Raw genomic sequence first — 19,668 nt, forward strand, 5'->3', positions numbered from 1 at the left:
AGCTTCCCCCCTGCTATGCCTGTCGTAGGAGATGGTGCCTTAACCGCTTGGCAGCTCCGTTTCTTGTCACCCCATGATGAAAACCGCCCATTGGGACTTGGGTCCTATCTAGGACCCCGGTCGGTTGTCAGGTGTTGAGGGGGTAGATGAGCTGCAAGCTTAATCAAGTTGGTGCTGCTGCACCACCGTGGAAATAACCAGTGAAGCGGGTGAACTTGCTGGGTGGGCAATTCCTTACCCATACTCAAGTTGTGCCTATACAAGAAGACATCATCATCAGTTTGATAATAAAAATTTGAAAAAATTAATTAAATATAAAAATAAATAAAAAAAGACATCATCAGTATGTGCAACGGGCTCTCACTGTGCTTGCGAGATATACGTGACTTCCAATCTAATCAAATACTGAAAACTCCCAGTGTAGTAAACTTGTGGTATGGCTATGAGTTTCATGTGTTATTAACCCAAAATCCTCCTGTAATCCAGTGTATTTGGTCGTCTTAACAAAATTATGGTGATGCTAGGAAAACGACCCAAGATATATTTTCTGCAAATAAAATTTCATCTCTTAACCTTAGATCGGTGACACTAAATCCACTCTAGGAACAAGAGAAATAGTCTTCCTAAAGAATAATCTTGCGGGCTGGGGATATGGCTAGTGGCAAGAGTGCCTTCCTCATATACATGAGGCCCTGGGTTCAATTCCCCAGCACCACATATACAGAAAACGGCCAGAAGCGGCGCTGTGGCTCAAGTGGCAGAGTGCTAGCCTTGAGCAAAAAGAAGCCAGGGACAGTGCTCAGGCCCTGAGTCCAAGCCCCAGGACTGGCCAAAAAAAAAAGAATAATCTTGCACTTGTAAAATACAGAATGAGGCGGAGTGTATGTGGTTCATGCCTGTAATCCTACCTACTCCAGGAACTGAGATAGCAGTTCAAAGCCAGCCTGGGCAGAAAGGCCTGTGAGATTCCATCTCCAAAAATAACTGGCAGTAAATTGGGCTGAAGAGTCCGGTGCTAGCGTTTGATGCTTGTAATCCTAGCTACTCAGGAGGCTGAGATCGGAGGATCATGGTTCAAAGCTAGCCTGGCAGGAAAGCCCATGAGACTCATTTCCAGTTAACCACCAGAAGAGCACAAGTGGCACTGTGATTCAAAGTGGTAGAGTGCTATAGCCTTGAGCAAAAGAGCTGAGACAGCACCCAGACCCCAACAACCACTAAAACAAACTGAGCTGAAGGAATAGCTCAAGTGGTAGAATGCAAGCCAAGCAAGCTGAGCAAGTGCAAATCCTTAAGTTCAAACCCCAGTACAGGAAATTTTTTTTTACAGATATGCATAGCTGATATGGACAATATCCCAAATGTCCCAAACATAAGGGCTCTATTAAAACATACAATAAAGAAAACCTTTAATATTCCCTCTACCTAAAAGATTCCTCATCCTGTTTCCCATCTATGGATCAGTCTCATTTTTCACTTCAGATCTCCCAATACAGTCCTTCTTGCCAATAGATTCTCACATCCACGAAAGTAAAATTGCCAATCATTTGTTGCACATATTCGAGTTTATTTTTTTTCCTTCGGAGCGGTTATCCCTATTTCATACACTGCCTTTTTTGTTTTTCCACTTATCATCGTTATGATCTCTGAGCCGTGCTCTCCTACTGGGCCTGCAGCCCTTAGAAAGGGACCTGGGACACAGCGGGGTGCAGTCGACCCCTGTGGAGCGAATGGGGATCCCACAAACCCACAGAGCAGACGTTTCAATCCAAGAGGAACCAGGCTCCTGGAGGACGCAGCGCCGCAGGCCCGCCAGGACCAAGCCCCGCCCACCACGGCCAAGCCCCGCCCTCCTCGCCGTGGTGGGCGTGGCCTGGGCGCCCGGAAGCGGCTCCCGGGGCGGAAGCCCGGCTGGGCGGGCTAGGTCCCTCCTCCCGGCCTGCCCCGGGCTCATGGCCCCGCCTACCCTGAAGTAGGCGAAAGGTCGGCGGCGGCGGCGGCGGCGCCCGCGGTGCTGCCGGGCAGCCGAGCGCGACCGACCGCCCGAGGAACTTGACAGGCCCGACTGTCAAAACGACCGACCATGGCCAAGGAGCAGAAACCCATCAGCCCGTTCAAGAACCTGCTGGCCGGCGGCTTCGGCGGTGTGTGCCTGGTGTTCGTGGGGCACCCTCTGGACACCATCAAGGTGCGCTGGGGTCGCGGCGGGGGAGGGGGGGCCCGGAAAGCTGGGACGGGCTTGGGGGCGAGGGGACGGGGGGGGGGGGGCGACGGGGGAGATGTGGGGGGGAAGGTTCCAGAAGAAATCCAGGGGAGTGCTGGGGAAAGTGTTTACCAAACAGGAGCGGGAAGTCTCTGGATTCGATTCTCCCTGGATCCACGAAGGGAAATTAAAGATAATAATAATCTAGGCAGTCACTCGCTCTTTCAAGGATTTGGGTAGAAGCTGTAGCTGGCACCAAGTTGGGGGGGGGGGAGTCCTTAAAGCACCTCATCAAAGCTCCTGTTTCTGTGGCCCACAGGCCACAGAAGGGGAAAGGAGATGTGTGTGTCTATCTGTCTCTCCAAAGCTCCCATTCCGGCCAATCCTAACAAATCCTATCATCATAAAGGTTCCCCTGCCCCCCCCCCCCAGGTAAAAGCCTGTCCCAGGAAGACAGACAGAGGTGACAGAAATGACATAATCATCAACTTGCCTGAGACCAGTATTACATTGTCAACTTTTCTCTTTATTTATTTATTTTTTATTATTTCTTGGTCCTTTCCCTGCCCAACTGCACTTGGCCACTTTCAACCTGTCACCCCACCGCAGCCTGCAATGTCTATTACATACAAGATCCCTCTGAGAAGCAATACTATCCGCAAGGACTGAGTTCTTTCCAAGAAAAGCAGATGCCCCAATGTTACCTAGGGCCAACCTCATATTCACAACTTCCAGATGAGAAAGCCCAGGGTCAAACTACTCTGTAGGAGGGAGGAAATTCAACATGGTTCTTTCCTTGATCTTTCCTATATCATTCCTCAACTCTTTCCCCTTCAAAACACTTTTGGCAACAGCTTCTTGGAGACCAAAGTCCATATCCTCAGATTTTGCATTTGAAGCTTCATTATAGATTTCTAGCCTTTCTCTGGATACAGACTTGATAAAATGTAAGATACTGGATCCAATTGCTCTGCAAGAAAATGGTTTCATAGGTTGTTTCTCTTGGTAGACTTGGGCAACCAGCTCCTTTGATGCCTTTCATTGAAGGGAGAAACTGCCTTGAGGTAGAACTCATACTGGGTTCAGTCTATAGGAAGAGCAAGATTAAAAAGCACTTGGGTCTGTTAGGACATTGTGCAACATGAAATTAGTGTTTAGCTGATGGTAAATGCTATGGGTATTAGTGCTTCTAGTAAAAAGCAGTTAACCTCTATTTCTGCCCTCAGTCTGTAGAGGTAGAGATCTTGTTAGAGCTCAGCATCTGGGGATTTAAAAAAAAGAAAAGAGGGCTGGGAATATGGCCTAGTGGCAAGAGCGCTTGCTTCATATACATGAAGCCCTGGGTTCGATTCCCCAGCACCACATATATAGAAAACGGCCAGAAGTGGTGCTGTGGCTCAAGTGGCAGAGTGCTAGCCTTGAGCAAAAAACAGAAGCCAGGGACAGTGCTCAGGCCCTGAGTCCAAGCCCCAGGACCGGCAACAACAAAAGAAAAAAAAAGAAAAGAAATCCAAAGCCCCTTCTTTTTAGAGCTCTGTGTGTGTGTGATTTTTTGTTTGTTTGTTTGTTTACATGGTACTGAGGAATAGAACCCAGGGCCACATCCATGCTAGGCAAGCACTCTACCACTAAACCACATTCCCCTTTGAACCTTGTGTAAGTTCTGCTCTTACTTTTATATCCTCTTGTCCTTGGTTTTACTTTCAAGAAAGGCCCAGTGACCTTTGTACCACATTATAAATGACTGAAAATATCCACTGGCATTGTGACAACCCAAAGACACTTTGTAGTATACACCCAAACTGCAGATTACTGACTGTGGCCCTCTTGACCTGGAAGAACTAGGTGGGCCCCCAAGTAAAGTCTGACCTTGAAGGTTTTCAAAAGTTCAAGGCAAAGGAGCTATGTCCCACATGTCCTGATAAGCCAAGAACTGCAATACTGCAGAATTGTAATCTGGAGGGGGAAAAAAATTATGGAAGGTGACATTAGGCAGAAATTAAAGGGGTGGTTGAGTTCTGAAGAACAGAATAAGGAAATTCAGACTGTCTGGCATAGGGAAATGTCTAATCTATATGTGCTGCTATTACAGAATGTCTGAGACTTGTTGTTTATGAAGAAGAGAGATTTGGTTGTTATAGTTCTAGAGATTTGAAAAGTCCAAAGTCCATAGGCCTATATCTGGGCCAGGGCCATCTTGCTGTGTCATCCTATGTTGAAAGATGGAAGAGCAAGAGAGCAAACTCAGGGCTGGGAATATGGCCTAGTGGTAGAGTGCTTGTTTCACATACATGAAGCCCTGGGTTTGATTCCTCAGCACTATATATATGGAAAAAGCCAGAAGTGGCACTGTGGCTCAAATGGTAGAGTGCTAGCCTTAAGCAGAAAGAAGCCAGGGACAGTGCTCAGGCCCTGAGTTCAAACACCAGGACTAGCCAAAATAGAAAGAGAGAGAGAGAGAGAGAGAGAGAGAGAGAGAGAGAGAGAGAGAGAGAGAGAGATCAAACTGAAGTCTTAAGCCTTGTTATAGTTGGTATTCATTTATGAAGGGAAAACCCTTATGAAATATACACCTCTAATAAAGCTCACCTACTAACACTATTATACTTAAGAGATTAAGTTTCTAACACATGACTAATAGGAGTCAGGACAAGTATTGGCTGGCAAGTAGGGAATCAGAATATAAAACAAGACCAACTGAGGAGGAGTTTAATATCCTCACTGATTGAGATGACCAATGTCATGATGAAACAGGTAGAATTTCACAAATCACAGAGAGAGAGCCAGAGACAGTAGTGAAAGCCTGCAGTGGAACTGCAGTAGTGAAAGCCTGCAGTGGCACTTGAGAGGTTCAGCTCGAGGATCATAACTGAGGCCAGCCTGAGCTGCATAGTGAGACCCTGTCTCAAAAAACAGTCAAACATCATTTTTGAAAGTCTCACTCAAAGCTACAGGCTCACACCTATCCTAGCTACAAGGTTCAAAGCCAGCCTGGGCAGGAAACTCCATTTTTTTTTTTTTATCCTGGGGCTTGAACTCAGAGCCTGGGTGCTGTCCTTGAGCTTTTGCTCTTAAGGCTAGCATTCTACCATTTTGAACCATAGTGCCACTTCTGGTTTTCTAAGTAGTTCATTGGAGATAACTTTCCTCCCTGATCTGGCTTCAAACTGTGACAATCAGATCTTAGCCTCCTGAGTAGCTAGGATTTAAGGTGGGAGCCTCCAGTGCCTGGATCTATGAAACTATCACAAAAAAAAGCCAGAAGTGGAGTTGTGGCTCTAATGGTAGAGCCCTAGCCTTGAGCAAAAAGATTAAAGGGACAGCCCCCAGGCCCTGAGTTCAAGCTTCAGGACCAGAAAATCAATAAAGAAACAATGTATTAAAAAAGGTATTCTGGAAAAGTTAGTATAATAGCAATCTGTAGAAAGATTTGAAGCTGAAGAACAGAATGTAAGAAATACATCCAGAGAAAAAAAAACTGTGTATCAGTTATCAATTACAATATTAACAATTTTGCCCTAAGACATGGTGGATTAAAACAAGAATCATTAGTTAATACTCACAATCTTTCTGAGTCACATTTTAGGAAGCACCTTGAATGTGTGGTCTGGCTCAGAATCTTTCATGAGATTGTATTTAATAAATTGGCTAGCATCTAGAGGATATGAAAAAAAAACCCTCAGTAACAAAAGATCTAAATAGTCCTTTCTCTAAAGAAGATATACAAATGAGCACATGAAAAGATGTTCAAAATGATTTATCCATCATGGAAATGCAAATCAAAATCACAATGAAATACCACCTTATATCTATAATGGTGTGTGTGTGTGTGTGTGTGTATCTGTGTGTGTGTGTGTGTGTGTAGCCAAAAAAGCTTAGGAACAGTGTCCAAGCCCTGAATTCAAGCCCCAATACCAGAAAAAAAAAAGTTAGAGTTGATATTTTATCCAGACATTCTAGCCATAGAATTACTTGTGACAGTTGACCTTATGTATTAAACATTTATACCTACTTAAAACCTATTGAGGGCTGGGAATATGGCTTAGCTTGTTTCTTTTGTTTCTTTCTCTCTTACTTTCTTTGCCAGTATAGGGACTTGAACTCAGGGCCTGACTTTTGTCCCTGAGCTGGTGCTGTACCAACTAGAGCCACAGCTCCATTTCAGGCTTTCTAATGGTAGATTGGAGATAAAACTCTCAGGGACTTTCCTACCTAGGCTAACTTTGAACCAAGATCCTCAAATCTCAGTCTCCTAAAAAATTAGAATTGTAGGCATGAGCCACCGGGCTCCGTTGAGATACATATTTTCTGTTGGTTCAGTTCCTTTGAAGAACATTGCATGATCATGACAAACTGATGTATGGCTATACAAATTATAGTATACGTGGGGATATTATTTGCCAATAAAGGAAAAGAATGAAATACTAGTGAGATGAGAGTAAATCTATGACGTTAAAGGATTGTTGGGGACATCTACATAGGTGCAAATTTTCCTGTTTAATTTGACAGACAGATGTAGTTACTGACAGGCAATTCTGATTCTAGAAACTGATTTGTTTTAACTTCTGGTTTCAGGTCCGGCTGCAGACACAACCACCTAGTTTGGCCGGACAGCCTCCCATGTACTCCGGCACCTTTGACTGTTTCCGAAAGACTCTTATTAAAGAGGTACGGTATGAAGGAGTTGGGAATGTGGCTTAGCGGTAGAGTGCTTGCCTTGCATACATGAAACCCTGGGTTCGATTCCTCAGTATCACATACACAGAAAAAGCCGAAAGTGGCACTGTGGCTCAAGCAGTAGAGTGCTAGCTTTGAGTAAAAGAAGCTTAGGGGGCTGGGGATATGGCCTAGTGGCAAGAGTGCTTGCCTCGTATACTTGAAGCCCTGGGTTCGATTCCCCAGCACCACATATACAGAAAATGGCCAGAAGTGGCACTGTGACTCAAGTGGCAGAGTGCTAGCCTTGAGCAAAAAAGAAGCCAGGGACAGTGCTCAGGCCCTGAGTCCAAGGCCCAGGACTGGCAAAAAAAAAAAAAAAAAGCTTAGGGACAGTGCCCAGGCCCTGAGTTCAAGCCCCAGGGCCACTAGTGGGGGCAGGTGTGCACATGTACACACACACACACACACACACACACACACACCACTAAGGGTGGTGTTGTTTGTATGCAAATTCTGCTTTTATGGTTCCTTACAGGGTATCACAGGACTGTACCGGGGTATGGCTGCACCCATCATTGGAGTCACCCCCATGTTTGCTGTGTGCTTCTTTGGGTTTGGTTTGGGGAAGCGACTACAGCAGAAATCACCAGAAGATGTGCTCAAGTGAGTATTCACCAGCCTGGAGCGCCCAGTGCTGTGCTGGTTGGTGTTGTGACATAGTTTAAGGGACATAGCTTTGACACACTGGTAATAGCAGTGCCATTGACCTGCTGAACTTGAGTTTCACATGAAAGTTAGTATCTTAGTTGCAGCTAGGAAGGTGGCTTAGTGGTAGGGTGCTTGTCTACCATGCATGAAGCTCTGGGTTCGATTCCTCAGTACCACACACAGAGAAAAAAACAGAAGTGGTGCTGTGGCTCATGTGGTAGAGTGCTAGCCTTGAGCAAATGAAGCTCAGGGAGAGTGTCCCGGCCCTGAGTTCAAACCCCAGGACTGGCACAAAAACAAAACAAAAATCCTGGTGTCGTATCTAGAGCAAAGAATCAAGTGACATCCTGTGTATTCATTTCACATGTTTGACCCTTGTCTTGGACTCCTTTTAGATGATTGTGGCCTGAAGACTCAGTTATCAGAGTTCTGACCCAGCCAAGCCAGTGTGTGAGGTTTTTCAGCCAGATTTGCTGGGGATCCGATGGGAACGATGACTATAATGAATATTTGGGCTCCATGGCCTCCAGACCGTGCTGATATTGCTAATCTCAGGAAGGAAATAAACTGCTAGAGAATAGCACAGGCAGCTGTGCCTCACACTCCTTTTATTCAGGGTGGTTCATTCTGTGGGGATCACAGTGAGAATCTATCACTCTGGGTAGTGGAAGACCATTCCTCACACTGCGGCCATAGGACCCATCATGAGATTTGAACTCAGGGTCTGGGCACTGACCTTGAGCTCTATCACTGGAGCCACAGCTCCACTTCTAGTTTTCTGGTGGTTCATTGGAGGTAAGAATCTCACAGACTTTCCTGCCTGGGCTAGCTTTGAATTGCACTCCCCTGATCTCAGCCTCCTGAGTAGCTAGGATTTACAGGTGGGAGCCACTGGTGCCTGGCTGTTTCTCAGCGTTATGAGGCATGGTCCTTGCAAATGCAGCAAGCCTCTGCCCATAAAGGTGGCTGACCTTGAAGCTGTCCTGCTCGAGTCTTGGCTGAGAATGTTCTCAGGCCCTTGGTAGCACAAGAGAAGTTAGATTGGAGGGGAACTCATTCAAGATCTTAGGTTACAGGCTTTCCCCCAGTAACCTAGCATTCTACAGATAAACAAGGCTCTTAGAGACCTGGCACCTTGTTTAGACTGACGGAATACAGCAGGCTCAGAAGTAAGAAACCATGGCTTGCCAGGCACCGGTAGATCACACCTGTCATCCTAGCTACTCAGGAGGCTGCGATCTGAGGATCATAGTTCAAAGCTAGCTCAGGCAGGAAAGTCCATGAGACTCTTATCTCCAATGAACCACCAGAAAACCACAAGTGGCACTGTGGCTCAAAGTGGTAGAGCACTAGCCTTGAGCTGAAGAGCTCAGGGACAGTGCCCAGGCCCAGAGTTCAAGCCTGACGACCAGCAAAAAAATTAAAAATAAAAAAAACCCATATGTCACTCTACTGCTTCTCCCTTGAATAAGGGATCTTGCGTGGAGACTAGGCCTCTTAGCTAGGTTCCCACTGTTCTCGACAGATATCATTGTTATAGGAAATTTAATATCATTATATACCCAGAACTTGGCTTTTCTTTTTTGAAATCTGATTCATTTGTGGTTCATTTGTGGCTGTTTCTTTCCAATCCATGTCCAAAATCAACTCTGCTGTAATTACCTCTGTCCTTGATACATAGTCACAAGCATTTGCTTTTGTGCTTTTTTTCTTTTCATGCAGCTATCCCCAGCTGTTTGCAGCTGGAATGTTATCTGGTGTGTTCACCACAGGAATCATGACGCCTGGAGAACGGATCAAGTGCTTATTACAGGTAAGGGTGGAACTAGAAAGAGGAAAACAGTTTTTTCTAATCAATATGCAAATTTTGTATGCATTTTAACCACACTTTAACCCTTCATACTGGCTTTAGGTTAGTGTTGTACAAAACAAGGGTCTCAGGAACATGGAAGCAATATCCGTAGAATCAGGAAATAGAATAGTGTAGCAAGTTAACAAACTATCACATGAGGCATCAGCCTACCATTAATCACTTTGGAAAATAAAAGATGAGTCATGTTTCATCAGAGTTATGGAGAGGAGACGGCTTGCCCCATTTGGCATATGCCTAGCAATTGTCCCTAAGTCTAATACCTTTGCAATATACTCCATTCTATAACTTTACAATGTCAAGAATACTTAAATAGCTGGGCACTGGTGGCTCACGCCTATAATCCTAGCTACTCTGGAGGTGATTCAAAGCCAGCCAGGGCAGGAAAGTACCTAAGACACTTATCTCCTGTTAATCACCAGAAAACCAAAAGTAGAGCTGTGGTTCAAACTGTAGAGTGCTGGCAAAAAAGCTCAGGGACAGGACCTAGGTTCCAATGTAAAAACTTCCAGATTGGCTTTAAAAAAACAACTTTATTTTCTGGAGATTCATTCAGATTGGTACATGTATGAATAGTTCATTCTCTTTTTTTCTACTTCTAAGGTGTACTTGTAATTTAGATATACTAAAATTTAACCATTCATTCCATCTGTGTTCTTCTTAGTTTGGCATTATTATGAATAAAGATGTTATAAATATTCAGAGATTTAGGTGGGAGAATGTCATTACTTTTCTGAGTAAATGCCTAGTTAGTATGGTTGCTGGGCAGAATAGTAGTTGCATTCTTAGGGTTGTTTTTGTTTTTGCTAGTCCTGGGGCTTGAACTCTAGGCCTGGGTGCTAGTACTCTACCACATGAGCCACAGTGCCACTTCTGGCTTTTTCTGTTTATATGGTCCTGAGGAATCAAACCCAGGACTTCATGCATGCTAGGCAAGCACTCTACTGCTAAGCCACATTCCCAGCCCAAGAAAAACAGTCACTGAAATAAAATTAGCAGTATACAAGCCATCTCAAAACATCCTCAGGTTCTCTGCTACTGTCTTAAATGGTTGAATGTTTTGATTCCTCTTCCATACAGGAATACCCAACTAAGACAAAAACAAGTTGCATTTCAAAAGTCCTTCCTTATCACATGTCATTTCTTCTTTCCATGCCTTATACTTGCTGATACTGTCTTCACAGAATAACCAACAAGAGCCTTGCCACCAGGCCAAAGCAGAAACCTTTTGGTCAGTCATAGGGCTTGAACTCTGGGCCTTGGCACTGTCCCTGAGCTCTTCAGCTCAAGTCTAGTGCTCTACCACGTTGAGCCACAACGCCACTTCTAATTTTCTGGTGGTTCGTTGGAGATAAGTCTCACAGGTTTTTCTGCCTGGGCTGGAGCCACTGGCATCTAGCTTGATTCTTCTCTGCATATTGTGTTTCTCTGCAGAAACTTTCTTTGCTATGGCTTGCTATCTTTTCATTTGTTTCAAGCATTGAAGGACTTTTTTCTGTGTTTGCTTCAAAACCTTTATCAGACAACTCTATTCTCTCCTAATATCTTGGGTGATATCCATTGCATGTTTTTTGTTGTTGTTGTTTTTGTTGTTCAGTTTGCAATCTTCCTGGTGTTGAGTATAAGTGATAGTTCCATTGAATATGTGCATATTCTATTGAACTCTGTACCTTTTTATTTATTTATTTATTTTTTTGCCAGTCCTGGGCCTTGGACTCAGGGTCTGAGCACTGTCCCTGGCTTCCTTTTGCTCAAGGCTAGCACTCTGCCACTTGAGCCACAGCGCCACTTCTGGCCGTTTTCTATATATGTGGTGCTGGGGAATCGAACCCAGGGCTTCATGTATATAAGGCAAGCACTCATGCCACTAGGCCGTATCCCCAGCCCCTCTGTACCTTATTTAAATGTCCGGTTTCAGCTCACTTTCTCTGGCAGTGTGGAAGCAGGAAAGAAAAGGATGTGGTCTCATTTCTGTTAGGTGGAGGTGGAGCTCTAGATTCTCCATGTTGACACGTAAGGGTGGGGTACTTTTACTGCTGGGTGAGTGAGGGAGTTCTGGAGTCTCCACTGATATCACTGGGTTGGAAAATGCTGGCTTCTGACTCTCAGGGATGAAAGTCCTAGTAGGCCTAAACCCATTCAACCTCTACAGCACGTTGTATGCAGCATTACAGCCTTATAAGGGTACAAGCCTTGGGCTGGGAATGTGGCGTAGTGGTAGATAGAGTGCTTGCCTAGCATGCATGAAGAAGCCCTGGGTTCGATTCCTCAGTACCACAAAAACAGAAGAAGCCAGAAATGGCACTGTGGCTCAAGTGGTAGAGTGCTAGCCTTGAGAGAAAGAAAGCCAAGGACAGTGCACAGGCCCTGAGTTCAAATCCCAGGACTGGCAAAAAAAGTGCAAGTTTAAGCTCCTTGCTTGGTTTTTGCTCAGGGAATGGGGATTGGGCCATATTTTCTATGCTTTGCTAGAGAAGGGTGCTTAGTGTGTTAAAAGTTTTCTTGTGCTAGAGGCTGGTGGCTTACAGCTGTAATCCTAACTACTTAGGAGGCTTAGATCTAAAGATCGTGATTCAAAGCCAGCCTGAGCAGGAAAGTTAGTGAGACTCTTAGCTCCAATAATTACCAAAAAGCTGAAAATGGCACCGTGCTTCAAAGTAGTAGAGTGCTAGCCTTGAGCACAAAAGATTAGGGGCAGTACCCAGAGCCTGAATTCTAGCCGGTAATGGGAGTGTGGTTCAAGTGGTAGAGTGCTATCCTTGAGTGAAAAAGCTAGGGAACAACACCTACAGGCCTCAGTATCTTCACATGAAAAGAAGAAAAAACAGTTCCAAAGTAAAATAGCAAGTTTGTTTCTTTTGCAAATACCACCCATGTGCTGCCAGGATACAGTATCTTTCTTCTCCAATTCCAGCTATGCAAGTGTATCTGTTTCATCCCTGGTTAGATTGAAATCTGACTGGATCTGCTGACAAGCTCTGCCATCCACAATAAGCTTTCCTTAGTTTACTTAGCAGTGTATGCCTCTTAATCTTAAATTGCATGACAGAACTATCCCGCCCCACCACTTTCAAATTAATGAGATTGTTCTCAGTCTTCATTCCTTCCTTGGGCATTTCAAGTTCCCTGGCAAGAGCTGGAGTCTCCTCAGCTGCCACTTAACATAAGAAGTACTACCTAGCCTGGCACCAGTGGCTCATGCCTCATGTCCTAGGTACTCAGGAAGCTGAGATCTGAGGATCGTGGTTCAAAGCCAGCCAGGGCAGTAAAGTCCATGAGACATCTTCAGTTAACCAGAAAACCAGAATGGAGTCTCACCAACTTTCCTGCCCAGGCTGGCTTCAAACCACAATCCTCAGATCTCAGCGTCCTGAGTAGCTAGGATTATAGATATGAGTCACCAGTACCCACCTACAACTCTCCTTTTAACACCTTTTCTTTTTATGTTTCTCAAAAATACTTTATAGAGTTTTATGTATGTAAAGCCTATTGTTTTATGCACTTGCATCATACTGGTTGTTTTGTTTTGTTTGCCAATCCTACAGGCATGAGACACCAGTGCCTGGCTTCATATTGTTATTTTAAATAAAATGCTTTTACTTTTTACTTTTTTTATACTGGTTCTGGGGCTTGGGCTTAAGGCCTGGAGCTTTATGGGCTTGAACTCAGGGCCTTGGTACTATCCTTGAGCCTCTTTGTGCCCAAGGCTAGAGCTCTGTCACTTGAGCCACAGCGCCACTTCTGGTTTTTTAGTGGTTCGTTGGCCATAAGAGTCTCACAGACTTTTCTTCCCGAGCTGTCTTTGAACCCTGATCCTCAGATCTCAGCCTTCTGAGTAGCTAGGATGAACCATGGGCTTCTGGCCCTGAGTTTTTCTCACTCTTGGCTAGCACTCTACCACTTGAGCCATACCTCCACTTTTTGGTGGTTAATCAGAGATAAAAGTCTCTGAGACTTCCCTGTTCAGGCTGGCTTCGAACCACAATCCTCAGATCTCAGCCTCCTGAGTAAGGAGGCGTGAGGCACTGATGCCTGGCTCAGTGCTGTTTCTGACTTCATGTGCTTCCATCCTTTCCAGATTCAGGCATCTTCAGGGGAAAACAAGTATACTGGCACTATGGACTGTGCAAAGAAACTGTATCAGGAGTTTGGGATCCGAGGTTTTTACAAAGGAACAGTGCTCACTCTAATGCGAGGTAATCTTTGAGGCCTTCTACTTGTGGTCACCTGAGGAGAATCTGCCACAAAGGTCTTTTCCTGGATTGCCCAATTAGTGTTGGCATACGGCAAAGCTCTGACAATACCAGCAATGTATATCCCAGTGCTTGGAGTATGGGCTTGAACTCAGGGCCTGGCTGTTGTCCATGAGCCCTTTCATTCAAGCCTAGGACTCTACCACTTTGAGCTACAGTACCACCTCCGGTTTTCTTGTGGTTCATTGGCGATAAGAGTCTCACAGACTTTCTTGCCTGGGCTGGCTTTGAACCATGATCATCAGATCTCAGCTTCCTTGTGCAGGGGATTTTTAAAGATGAGATGATATTGCATGCTTTTTATACTTATGCCAGTCTTTGAGCTGTATTTGATAACTACAAAGTCATTATTGCAAAGAGGATGGATTGTTGGAGCTTCTCTGGATCTTTGTTTGTTTGTTTTTGCCAGTCTTGGGGCTTGAACTCAGGTCCTGGGCACTGTCCCTGAGCTTCTTTTGCTCAAGACTAGCACTCTGCCACTAGGCCATATTCTGAGCCCTTCTCAGGATCTTTGAATGATCCTGTGCCAAGATTATCTCTTGTAAGTACAAGAAGTGTATGGAGTTGAGCACTGGTGGCTCACGCCTATAATCCTAGCTACTCAGGAAGCTGAGCTCTAAGGATCATGGTTCAAAGTCATTCTAGGCAGAAAAACTCTGAGATTCCTTTTTTTCTTTCTTTTCTCCTCCTCTTCCTCCTCTTTTTTTTTTTTTTTTTTTTTTTGGTGCTGGTCCTGGGGTTTAAACTCAGGACTTGTGCTCTGTCCCTGAGCCTCTCTGTGCTCAAGGCTAGCTAGCACTCTATCACTTAATCACAGTGCCCTTTCCGGCTTTTTCTGAGTAGTTTCTTGGAGAAGAGAGTCTTGTGGACTCAGGGACAGTGCCCAGGCCCTGAGTTCAAGTCTCAGGAGTGGCAAAAAAATAATGAATGAATGAAAAAGATACGTCTGTCCTGAGCACTGTCCCTGGCTTCTTTTTGCTCAAGGCTAGCACTCTACCACTTAAGCCACAGCGCCACTCCCAGGTTTTTCTGTTTAGGTGGTGCTGAGGAATCGAACCCAGGGCTTCATGCATGCCAGGCAAGCACTCTACCGCTAAGCCACCTTTCCAGTCCCTTATAGCTTTTTAATTCCCCTTTCTTGCTACCACAGATGTTCCAGCCAGTGGGATGTATTTCATGACCTATGAATGGCTGAAAAACATCTTCACCCCAGAAGGGAAGAGGTAAGGAAACCAATAGAACTTGAGAAGCCGAGTTCCCTACTCATAGGAGGATGGCCCTTTCTTCCGGGTAGATCGTATTCCTTGCTCCATGTTACATTTTCCTCTTGCAGTTGCTGAGGTCCAGCTAACACCTTACTCTGTGCCTCACCCAGCAGAGCGAGTATTTGAAATAGGTGCAATGACACCTCCTCCAAAGAGCAGCAGCTGCCATGTCAATGGAGCCTTGCCCTTGGACCTCTTCCTTCTAGCCAGTTCCTCCCTCTAAGTGACCTTCCCATCTGCTCTGGAAGGGAGCCTTTGTCTTACTGGGGCTATGGTTGGTGTTCTGCAGTGTCAGTGATCTCAGTGTACCTCGTATCCTGGTGGCTGGAGGTGTTGCAGGAATCTTCAACTGGGTTGTGGCGATTCCTCCAGATGTGCTCAAGTCTCGCTTCCAGACAGGTGAGTAGGCCAGAGGGGGATGGAGTAGGTTCAGCACTGCAACAGAACTCTGTGTGTGTGTGTGTGTGTGTGTGTGTGTGTTGCCAGTCCTGGGGCTTGAACTCAGGGTCTGGGCTCTATCATGACTTCTCTTGCTCAAGGCTGGCACTCTACCACTTGAGCCACAGCACCACTGTAGGTGGTACTGAGGAATCAAACCCAGGGCTTCGTGTATGCTAGGCAATCACTCTACCACTAAGCCACATTCCCAGCCCCTGGAAAAGAGCTCTTAACACCCTGAAGAATATGTCCATAATCTCCATGGCAAAGCCCAGCCTCTGTCTCCCTCACCATTTTAATTTGTGTCCTAGGAAGCCCTAAGTTTTGTTTTTACATCGTTGAAAACACAAAATGAGTCATAGAAGAAATCAAATCTAGCTAGGTACTGGTGGCTCATGCCTGTTATCCTAGCTATTCAGGAGGCTGAGATTTTAGGATTGGGATTTGAAGCCAACCCAGGCAGGAAAGTTTAGGAGATTCTCAGCTTTACTAAACTACCAAAAAGGCTAGAAGTAGAGCTGTAGCTCCAGTGGTAGAGCCACTAGTCTTGAGTAAAAAGAATCTCAGGGACATAGCTCAGGCCCTGAATTCAAGCCTTAGGATTGGCACAAAAAACAAACAAAAAAAAAAAAGGGAGGGATGGAGGGAGAGAGGGAAGAAGGAAAGAGGGGCTGGGAATGTGGCTTAGTGGTAGAGTGCTTGCCTAGCCTGCACAAATCCCTGGCTTCAATTCCTCAGCACCACATAAACAGAGAAAACTGGAAGTGGCACTGTGGCTCAAGTGGTAGAGCACTATCCATAATCAAAAGAAGCTCAGAGATAGTGCCCAGGCATGGAGTTCAAGCCATAGAACTGAGACACACACACACACACACACACACACACACAAAAGAAAATAAAACTGGCCAAGTTCATAGCTACTCAGAAGAGGTCTGAGGATCACAGTTAGAAGTCACCGTGGGAAGAAAAGTCTTATCTCCAATAAAACACTCAGAAAAAGCTAGAAGTGGCGCTGTGGCTCAAGTGGTTGAGTGCTTGCCTCGAGCACAGAGAGGCTCAGGGACAGTGCTCAGGCCCTGAGTTTAAGCAGCCCTAGGACTGGCCAAAAAAAAAAAAAAATCTCTTGTATTCATCTGCTCAGGCTGGCTTCAAACCCTGGTTCTTAGATCTCAGCTTCCTGAGTATCTAGGTTTATAGGTGTGAGCCACTGGCACCTGTTATGAACTGGTTTATCACTTTAGAGTGTTCTCTCTCTGGTCCCCCCCACCCCCACCCCACAACCCTAAAGGAAGACAACTGTTAGGAGGTTGTTCCTGTGTAGGTTCCCATGGTCAGGTTAGAAGCTTCTGGAAGCCTTACAACTTCACTTCTGCTTTGCAGCACCTCCTGGAAAATATCCTAATGGTTTCCGAGATGTGCTGAGAGAGTTGATCCGAGATGAAGGAATCACATCCTTGTACAAAGGATTCAATGCAGTGATGATCCGAGCCTTCCCAGCCAATGCAGTGAGTATCTGGCAAGCAGTGTCTCTTTTACCTTCTGCAGTCAGAGGACGTGTGGGGTTCTCCTTGCTTCTAGAATAGCACTGGGGACTCACACTCCAGACTCAGCCAGAGCTGTGTTATGTGCTCGCTTTCCTGAAGTTGTCACAGGGGTTGCTTTTGGAGGGGCTCTGATGTCAGGGACTTTGTTTTTCCCCTCCACCCCCACCTGGGACTTTGATTTTTTTGACCTGGCCATCAGAAATGGTCAGTTATAGGACATGCATTTTCCTTTTCTTTTTTTGTCAGTTGTGGGGCACTGTCTCTGAGCTTCTTTTGCTCAAGGCTAGCACTCTTCCACAGCACTATTTCTGGCTTTTTCTGGTTATGTGGGTTTGTTTTCTGGTTATGTGGCTGGCCTGAGAATCACTATGCAGCCCAGATTGGCCTTGAACTCAAGTGCCTCCTGCCTTTGCCTCTCAAGTGCTGGGATTCCAGGTGTACACCACCACACCTATCTTGCCTTGCTTTCTGGATGTGGAGTGGGAATAGGGTTAGGAGAGGGTTCTGGTTCTAATATGGCCAGCCAAGTATGGCACTTGTGTGGTCGTGTCTATGAAAGGTCCCATTTCTGTTGGCTTCTCTCTTCTTCCCCACCCCTAGGCCTGCTTCCTTGGCTTTGAGGTTGCCATGAAGTTCCTTAATTGGATCACCCCCAATTTGTGAGGATGAAGGCTGCTCGAGGCTTCTGGATGCTGGAAACTGTCCTTGAGGAGAAGCAGTGGGCAGGCCTGGCAGTTCTGCAGGGGTGAGGGGAGGGAGAATGGTGGGATCAGAGCTCTATGCACGGACATGGTGAACCCATTGCCTTAAAGACATCCTCTACCTTGTATAACCACCTGGTAATGCCATTTGGAAACTTGAATTCACTCTTGTCAGTCTAAGGGGTCTCAAGATGGAATACGTAGCTTCTAGATCAGATCACCACCTGTGGTTGGAAGGCTACCTACTGGTTGACTGCTGGTTCAGCTCCACCCAAAATACCCCTGCCTTAAACAGGCGATTATCAGCCTGTCGCTGGACACACTTTATATATTATTTTCAACCAGCTCATCAAATGCTGAGATCTTATGTAAACTCTAACCAGGAAAATGCAATTGATTCACAAGGTGTCATCTAATCCTGGTGTGTACCTAAAAAATATGGACTTGTGGACTTAAAGCCTACATCTTATTCATCCAAGTGGTCTGGGTAGATAGATATGTCTAGGAAGAGACAGCCTGTTTAACCATTGGATTTTGATTATGTTTATGGCAAGCAAATAATCATACATAAAATTAGAGTAGCCTCATTTCCCAGGAGTAGATGGGAGAAATTGTTTTTCCTCCCACAACAATGAGGACATTCTGAGGCTGCTAGGGTAAGTGTGAAAGCTCAAGGGTGTAGGAAGGCTTTTTGCACACTCTTTCCTCATGAGAGCACCCAGATTTAATAGGACACAATAAATATTGTTTCTAATTTTTGCATTATGCCATATTTTTTTCGTTTTGCTTCTGGGACATTTCAGCAGGTACCCTACGGCCTTGGTAGAAGTTGTCAGAGATCTAGTTATCATCCCCTCTCTGAGATCTCACCCTAGGCACCGGTTCTAACTAGGGAAGGAGAAAGAATTGCTTTGGCCCAGAGTTCTCTGGTTGGCCCAGCTGTTCACACAGCCTTATGTGGCAATCAGATAGGCAGCTGTCCACAAGACCTAGCCTGTAATGAGTTCGTGTGTGTGTGTGTGTGTGTGTGTGTGTGTGTGTGTGTGTTGGGCTTGAACTCAGGGCCAGGGTACTGTTTTTGAGCCTTTGTGCTCAGGGCTAACACTCTACCATTTGAACCACAATTCCACTTCTGGCTTTTGTTGCTATGTGGATATTCCTCAGTATCTCCAAGACTTTCCTGCCCAAATTAACTTTAAGCCTCAATCCTCAGATCTCAGCCTCCTGAGCAGCTAGGATTATAGGCATGAAGCCACCAGTAACCACTCCTTTTATTCATTTCTCCCCTTGCCCAGAGCTACCTGGTTATCTGACAGATGGAAGGTGAGTGGTCCTAAAAGGACAAAAGCTATCTTGGATTTTCTTATGGGCTTTGGGGTTACTGTGCAATCTGACCAAGCCTGGCTTTACTAAGTATGGCCAGAATGGGTTGGAGAAAGTCGGAGAGTCACAAACTAGACTGTCCTTGGGAAGAATGGGCCAAAGCTACTGGAGCTGAGTTTTTCTGGCATTGTCTGATCTGGCATTCACGGTTCTTTCCTCTGCCACTTCTTTGCCCCCCCCCCCCCCCCCCTTTGCAGCTGCACAGAGAGCCTTAGACTTTGGCTTGTGAACCATCACTTTCTGAGAGGAATACAGACCCAGCCCAATCTGGGAGTTGGGGGTGGGGCCAACCTGTCAGGAAGGTGAAGATTTCCATACAGAAGGTGGTTTATTGGGGGTGGGAGTGGACCTTAGAGATAAGAGTGCTTGGCTAGCATGCATGAAGCCCTTGGTTCGATTCCTCAGCACCACATACACAGAAAAAGCCAGAAGTAGCACTATGGCTCAAGTGGTAGAATGCTAGCCTTGAACAAAAAGAAGCCAGGGACAGTGCTCATGCCCTGAGTTCAAGCTCCAGGACTGGCATATACAAACAAAAAAAGCAGCAGTAGCTTAATTCTTGGGAAGGTAATTCTAGTTGATCAGAAATTGATTTTGCATTCTAGCTAAACCATTCCCCATAGTTCAGGATTGCTTCTATAATC

At 45.6% G+C, this 19,668-nt stretch overlaps 1 protein-coding gene across 1 annotated transcript; it reads left to right on the forward strand.

Annotated features, from left to right (window-relative positions):
• Positions 1-1,964: 1,964 nt before the first annotated feature.
• Slc25a20 (solute carrier family 25 member 20) lies at positions 1,965-18,403 on the forward strand. Its single transcript, XM_048334856.1, has 9 exons — positions 1,965-2,188; positions 6,779-6,871; positions 7,398-7,525; positions 9,293-9,383; positions 13,519-13,636; positions 14,844-14,916; positions 15,248-15,357; positions 16,777-16,901; positions 17,541-18,403. The coding sequence occupies exons 1-9, from the start codon at positions 2,084-2,086 to the stop codon at positions 17,601-17,603; spliced, it is 906 nt and encodes a 301-aa protein (XP_048190813.1). The 5' UTR covers positions 1,965-2,083; the 3' UTR covers positions 17,604-18,403.
• The last annotated feature ends 1,265 nt before the right edge of the window (positions 18,404-19,668 follow it).

This window comes from Perognathus longimembris, chromosome 26 (assembly GCF_023159225.1).
Source record: "Perognathus longimembris pacificus isolate PPM17 chromosome 26, ASM2315922v1, whole genome shotgun sequence".
NCBI classification, from domain to species: domain Eukaryota; kingdom Metazoa; phylum Chordata; class Mammalia; order Rodentia; family Heteromyidae; genus Perognathus; species Perognathus longimembris.

Excerpts from the sequence above, each read along its gene's own strand:
- Slc25a20 (XM_048334856.1), top strand. The coding sequence starts at position 2,084 with ATGGCCAAGGAGCAGAAACCCATCAGCCCGTTCAAGAACCTGCTGGCC. Across the intron at positions 13,637-14,843 it reads AGTGCTCACTCTAATGCGAG|ATGTTCCAGCCAGTGGGATG; the intron begins GTAATCTTTGAG and ends TTGCTACCACAG. Across the intron at positions 14,917-15,247 it reads TTCACCCCAGAAGGGAAGAG|TGTCAGTGATCTCAGTGTAC; the intron begins GTAAGGAAACCA and ends GGTGTTCTGCAG.